The 7,175-nt window shown below is 42.1% G+C and overlaps 1 protein-coding gene across 5 annotated transcripts in view; it reads left to right on the top strand.

The window, feature by feature from the left end:
- The window catches only part of PLAA (phospholipase A2 activating protein), a 33,085-nt gene that overhangs the window by 14,100 nt on the left and 11,810 nt on the right, over window positions 1-7,175 (top strand). For all 5 annotated transcript variants that reach the window (XR_008315899.1, XR_008315898.1, XM_053294787.1 and 2 more), the window contains exons 3-5: window positions 4,193-4,293; window positions 4,395-4,515; window positions 5,579-5,746. Coding sequence is in view for 3 of the 5 variants with exons in the window: in XM_053294787.1 (XP_053150762.1) it covers window positions 4,193-4,293; window positions 4,395-4,515; window positions 5,579-5,746 (390 nt within the window). In the remaining 2 variants the exon portion in view is untranslated. The remainder of the gene's footprint in view (window positions 1-4,192; window positions 4,294-4,394; window positions 4,516-5,578; window positions 5,747-7,175) is intronic.

Here is a 7,175-nt window from a genome sequence, read left to right as displayed (position 1 = left end):
GTTCCAGCAGGGCTTGTCTTATGTTCTTGATTCTGAAAGTCATGCTTCTATAGGGTGATACAGTCACTTAAATGAGAAAGTAGAATATAAGCGTCTATACTCGGGTCCACAACATAAGGAGGCCTTTGAGCAACATCCAAAGCTTCATTTCTCCTTTGTCTGTTCAAGGAATGCTACTGCTGTGTGGTGATTCACCAATAGCCCAGTCATTCAGGTAGTAAAACATTTTTTGTAGAAAGCCATTGAGTCAGACAGTCTTGAAAACCTCGCTTTTCGCGGGGGGTTCCGTTCCTGGCTAGTGCTGTAGATACCAAACCCATGAATACTGGGTAATTGGCACTATGAAACCTAAGGAGGGGAAATCGGACTCAAATGGTGTTTGTTTTTAAAATAGAAATTTGGCAGAAAAATGACCCAAAATCGGGCGGAAATGCCTCCCCCCCCATATTGCCATTTAAAATCGCTGTAGATGGTGGCAGAGGTGGCTGCAGCTGCGGGGATTGGGGCAGAGGCAGCACATCTTTTCTTTTTAAATTGCCGCTGAGCCAGGTGCAGCAGCAGGGATTGTGGTGGGAGCAGCAACAGGGACTCCTCCTCTCTTCAAGCCTCTCTTCCAACTAACTGTGCGGGCTGGTCTGGAGCCCATTTTGGGCCTCTCTGAGCACACATGCAACCCCATTGTTGTGGCTGCCTCTGCCGCCATCTGCCACCCTCCAACCCAAGCCCTTTACTTGTAAAGGGAAATCCTTGCCCCCCAGCCCACGGACACGTGAGTATTTTTTCTTTTTCTTTCACTTATGCCACGGTTGGCTGCCTATTCTCCAACCACGGATATGTGAAACCGTGAGTACTGAAACCATGGATAATGAGGTTTGCCTGTATTTAATCTAAGTACAGACTGGATGCAAAATCTGGATAAAATCTCTTTGTTCCTTTCTACTGTATAGCCCCATAAGAATGTAAGGAGAGCCTTGCTGGATCAGGCCTAAGGCCTATCTAGTCCAGCATCCTATTTTCCACAGTGGCCCACCAGAAGCCTTTGGGAAGTTCACAAGCAGGAGATGAAGTAATGCACTCTCTTCTGCTCTGCAGCTGGTATTCAGAGGCATCTTACCTCTGAACCTGGAGGTAGCCTGAATCATCACAACTAGTAACCATTGATAGACCTGTCTTTAATGAATTTGTATAAATCCCTTTTAAAGTCATCCAAACTGGTGGCCATCACCACATTCCATGGCAGAGAATTCCATAGATTAGCACTACATGAAAAAGTATTTTCTTTTGTTGGTCCTAAGTTTCTTGGCAACCAGTTTCATGGAATGACTCCTGATTCTAGTGTTGTGAGAGAGGGAGGATAACTTTAGTTGCCTGTTTTCTAAACTAAAAGCCCCAAATGCTGTAGCCTTAGCTTGTAAGGAAGTTGCTCTAGATCCCTGATGACTTTGGTTGCCCTCTTCTACAGCTCTTCCAGATCTATCATCCTTTTTGAAATATGGTGACTAGAACTGTATACTAAGCCGAAATAAATTCAATCTCATATGGGCCTGATAGTTTGGCATAAATATTTTGCTGGTGTCTCCCGAAATCTGTGCATTTAAGCATGAATATCTATTCTTTGGCCTTTGAGAAAATAGTTAATGCTCAGGCTATTTCCCTATTCTAATCTCTCTCTCTCTTAGTCAATCTCTACTTTTTTTCATTCATGGAAACTCTCCAATATCATCTTACTTTCTTCCTCTCCCACTCAATCCACCATTTAACACTACTTATTAGCTTGCCATCATCTTATGAAACAGCATTACTCTATTCCTGGGGCTTCTGCCCTTCTGTTTCTGCTGTAAATGGTGGAATTTCCTTCACTTGCTTTCCCTCCTCTGAATTCAAATCCGGTATTTACTGGCGTGACAGGAGAGTCTGTGTGGCTCATTGGATAATAAATTATAGTCATTCACACGACATAATGGTGCTGGGCTGGGGAGGGGGTGGGGGAAAGGAAGGATCGCACCTACTTTCCCCCCAGACGATCTTCGTCTCGGCAGCACCTCTCGTGGGGTGCAGGCCATCTGAAGTGGCACGGCCATCTGAAGGTCGGGGAAATGCAGCCTGCCCTCCAGAAACCTCACAGTGGATTTCCCTGCCACCAGGCGCTCTAACCACCTGGCTCTGTGCTGCTTGGGCTGCCTTCAACACAAGCAGCCACACAACCGGGGACTTGGGTGGAAGGGCATGTTCACACTCATTTACATTAGTAAAAGCCCCGGGATGACATTCAGACTACCCAGCAGGGCTGCTCGTGTGAACAGTCCTGTTGAGACACAAAGCGTGTTGAGATCTGTATTTGCATTTGTTAGGTGGCCTTCCGTATCAGTTGCTGAGCTATAATAGCAGCACTGACTGTAGCAAGGAGCCGTGTGATAAGGACTGGGAATTGCATTGTATTGTAACATGTATTACTTTGAATATATCCAAACATGTTTATTAAGGCTATTAAACATGGTGGACAATCCTAAAATGTTTAAGGAAATGTACCCTTTCCACACACATACTGTCTCTTCTTTTCATACTGATACTTATTTCAGTAACTGCTACTTGGGAAGCATTCCCTGTATTTCTTTCCCCTCTTGTTTTTCTTTTTGAAGCAATATGTACCTTGCATGCTGCAGTATAGTTTCTCTTCATATGTTGTATGGTGACTTTCCAGGTATTTTAGAACTGTCTAACTGGAAGAGACTGGAAAGAGCAGTTGAATTTCCAGTGTGTGTTGCTACATCATGCTTGGGGTAGATATTGCTGTTAGCACCATATATGAAAAGTAATGTGCAGTCACATAGTATATTGTTGGTTATATAAAATAGTTACCACTGATATCAGTATTCACTAACTTTATTAGATTAAAGGAAATTTCATACTAATACTAGTGTTGTCTGCTGTGGTGATTTTGACATTTGTGTTACTGTTTTAATTGGGTAAGTTAGTTTAGATATTCACTTTAAATGAAAGCAATTGTGTTATGTGACTGAGAGCCAAGGTCTTCATGCATCACTTTAAGAGAAAATCTTTCATTAGAGCATTTCCCCCCAAATTTCCCATTTTTTCCATCTCTGGCGTTGGGCTGGAGGGTGCTGGCACATTTTCTATCTTCCCCCTCCCCCCGCCTTCACCATTTCTTCTTAGAATTCATGTAGTGACTGCCTTTATGAAAATGTTATCAATATGTGATTGGTTATCTTATATTGCTTTTCTGGCCATGACCTGGACACTAACACTTTATGTGTTGAGGAGAGTCGGAGGATGGTGGTAGGGAGGGAGAAAAGTGTGAGGGGGGATGTTTAAGATCATATGGTGGGGAGGGAGAAAGGTAAGTGATAGTGATAGCATAGATGGTGGTCAGGGTGGATTTGATTTAGATAAAATTGATTTAAATCACAATTTAAATCACTAGTCAGTAAGATTAGATTTAAATCATGGAGTGTTTTTTTTACATAAAGACTCATTCTTGCTGGTATAATCTTACTATTTACAACCAGATGAAGGTTTCACTTTTGGTCCTTGTCCAAATAGAAAAATCCCCCAAAATAATCTTACAGAAACCTCTGGAAGAGCATGGCATTGTGAATGGATTAATGGAATTAATTTACCAAAAAATTTAAACATTGCATATATACAGCCTCATGCTGCATAATTAAAAATTAATCCTCATTTCATGATGAATAACCTTTGGAACTTAATGTATCTTAAATAGAAAACTATCTTTAGATAGATTTTTTCCTCAAAAAGCATTTGAGGAAAAAGAATCTGATTTAAATAAAAAAATCCAATTTAAATTTAAAAAACTAATTTTTTGGATTTTTTTAAAAAAATTATTGATTTATATCCACCCTGGTGGTGGTGGTGGTGAAGATATTCTTCCATGGTATCTTGAGGGGTGGGAGAAATGTTGTGTACAGTTTTATTGGGCAAAATCTTGACTTCAAGTCACTAGAGTATGGTTGTCTCATATTGCCTCATGCTCTTAAGGATCTATGGAAATCAAGACATGTTATCATGTCATATCCTTAGGACGGGGATGTTGATCTAAATCTAAACTAGACTAACTGCAGTTTCTTCTTGATAGCTTATATAAAGAGCTTTTCTGGACTTATCTAGATTAAAAGTGAAACATGTCAATGCTGATTTTAATCCTCTATTCCAGTTTGTAGCCTCTCATCTGGGAAATTTGGCACCCTTCTTAGTGGCTCATGGGATACGACAGCCAAAGTCTGGTTGAATGACAAATGCATGATGACACTACAGGTATGGTAGCTCTGCCATTGATGATAGTTGATTATCAACAGAGATAATTCATTGGGCTTCAGGTTGTCTCTGGCAGCCTTAACATTAATTCTCCTTTGTAGGGCCACACTGCAGCAGTCTGGGCTGTGAAGATATTGCCTGAACAAGGATTAATGTTGACTGGTTCAGCTGATAAAACCATTAAACTGTGGAAGGCAGGTAGATGCGAGCGAACATTTACTGGTAGGTATTTGACTAAAATAGTTTTTAAGTAAACATGCTGCTTGTCTACATACTACTATTTTGTGATCTTCAGAGAGTAAAAATGGCTAAATCTTATTCCAGAGCACTGAAAATGAGTAGCTAGGATTCCCTCTGCATTTGCTTTTTTTAAAAAGCTCAGCAGAGAGAAAAGTATAAATACAGCTTGCATTCTGCAAGCTTAGATATATAATTGGGGTAACGTGGGCTGCTTGTGTACCAAATGTCATATTTCTAGTTAACATGGAAGTACTTTGCAACATTTTGGGCTATACTTTCTATTTGCTATTCTGAGCATGTCCCTGTGCCCCATTTTCACTAGGATTGCAAACTCAAATGAGTTTAATTGATAGATTGATCAGCTAGATCTTTCGTTGATTGAATCTGCGAAGGGAAACTTTGATGGCTTTGGTTCTGAATTAAGTCCTCCCCCAGGCTATTGTAGTTATGTGTTACAGTAACAAGAAGTGAGAGAGAATGTTAAGAGCCTGCTAGAAGCAAAGGCCTCAAGAAACCACCTTTTCCAGAGGGGGCAATATTTGAATGAAACTTGCTAGGTCCATACTTGGGAGAGCCTGCGCCTTTTTGCCAGTACAAATGTCACTGACCAGAGGAGGCAAGACATCACAGGTGCCAGGTGCCATACTGTCTCTTGGCTGCAAGCAGTGTTCCCTCTAAGGCTTGCGCATGCACACACGCTCACACATTTTTAATGTCTTCTTAGTCAGTTTTAGATTCTGCTCAGGTTGAATCAGGAAGGTCCCACTCTGAAAGCATGTGCGCACACTGCTTTGATACTACTGCCCAGAGCAAAATTCATTTTGCACACAGATGAAAAAAATTAGAAAGAACACTGGCTGCAAGGCGTGCTCCCTGACATTTGAGGTGGCTTCATTGAGACCTACTTTTCAGAGAGTGCTAAATATAGGAATGCATGTGTTAATGTTTCATGGCTGGAGAATCTCGACTTTTCAAAAGACATTTAACAAGAAAAAGCTAACACTGAGGCTAAGATTTTATCTATTAAATCTTTCCTTTCATAAAGGACATGAAGACTGTGTAAGAGGCTTAGCTATTTTAAGTGAGACAGAGTTTCTTTCTTGTGCAAATGACGCCAGCATTCGAAGATGGCAGCTATCCGGCGAATGTCTCCAAGTTTATTATGGGCACACAAATTATATATACTGCATATCTGTCTTTCCACAGAGTAAAGGTAAGGATGTGGTTTAAGGCCCCCCCCCCCTTTGAAAATAGGTAAAACAGGGTGTGAAAAGTTGCTTTCTCTTCCCCCAAGGTCACCATTCCATTGACTGGTTTTTCCTTTCCTAGCATTACAGTAATAGTATTCAAACTCCCTACCTTTTCCACATTTGATTTATCTGCAAAGCAGTCCTTGGGCATCTGTTACGGGCCCTCTATGTGTTGTAGCAGATTCACTCCCAGTGTATGTGGGGTACTGACCAGTCAGTCCTTCCCCTTTACCCCATCTGAACTGAGAGTGCATTCTAGAACATGCGCCAACAACACCCTGCTATTGCACATTGTAGGTGAAGGTTGATACATAGGAAGCTGCCTTATACCGAGTCAGGCCATTGGTCCATCTAGCTCAGGATTGTCTATATGGACTGGCAGCAGGTTCTCCAAGGTTACAGGCAGGAGTCTCTCTCAGCCTTATCTGGAGATGCCAGGGAGGAAACTTGGAACCTTCTGCTTGCAAGTATGCAGGTTCTCTTCCTAGAGTGACCCCATCCCCAAAGGAATATCTTACAGTGCTCACATGCTGTTTCCCATTCCAAATACAAACCAGAGCAGACCCTGCGTAGCACAGGGGACAATTCATGCTTGCTACCACAAGACCAGCTCTCCTCTCTTCTCTCTGCTAATGATGGCAAGCTGACATATAGGGAAGCTTCTCCACCATTACTAATGAGAAAACCCTGATAAGTTTTGAAGGAACTCCCATGGCTCCCCAGCATATTTCTTTTGCTTCCCTGCAACCTGAAATGTTAATGAGAATACCTTATTTTAGTTAAGCAGTGTATGGTTTGATTGGCATTGAATTTTCACATAGGTTTTTTCCTAATACAATTCAGACCAGCAGCTTGAATCTAAGGATTTGTTGGTACAAACAAAAGTACTTCTGCTCACATCTGGGTTTTTTGGTGTGGGGTGGGAGCAGATTTCCCTGATGTAAACTACAGTTCCTCTTTCTTTGCTGCCTCCCCAGCTGCTCCAGAGGGACACCCTCCACAGTAGTGTGCAATGTGGCAAAAGTGCTGCAGCTGTGGGAGGGGGATTGACGTTGGTCTCTCTTGCACAGGTGCTTCCTGTTGTGAAAATGAGTCTGGATCCAACTGAACTGAATTGGGTCAGGGCGGTGTGGGGGGCAGCCAGCCAGATGTTCAAGCTGTCTTCTAAACTGGATTGTCACATTTCTTTATTTTTGGCATTTATATACCACTTTGGTGATCTGATAGGCTGTGTCTCTGTCCTCATTAGCTCTGTGTGGTAGCATTTGGAGGAGGGGGGAAAGACATCTCAGCTGGAACCTGGGGAGGTGGATGGTGGCAACTCCGCAGGCTGTTCTGTCTCTCCCCTTCTGTTTTAAGGCCTGTAATCTGTAGTAATATATTTTGAAGATC

Source organism: Hemicordylus capensis, chromosome 2 (assembly GCF_027244095.1).
Source record: "Hemicordylus capensis ecotype Gifberg chromosome 2, rHemCap1.1.pri, whole genome shotgun sequence".
NCBI lineage: Eukaryota > Metazoa > Chordata > Lepidosauria > Squamata > Cordylidae > Hemicordylus > Hemicordylus capensis.
Note: the sequence above shows the minus strand (reverse complement) of the source record. Positions and strands in the feature narration are given on the sequence as shown.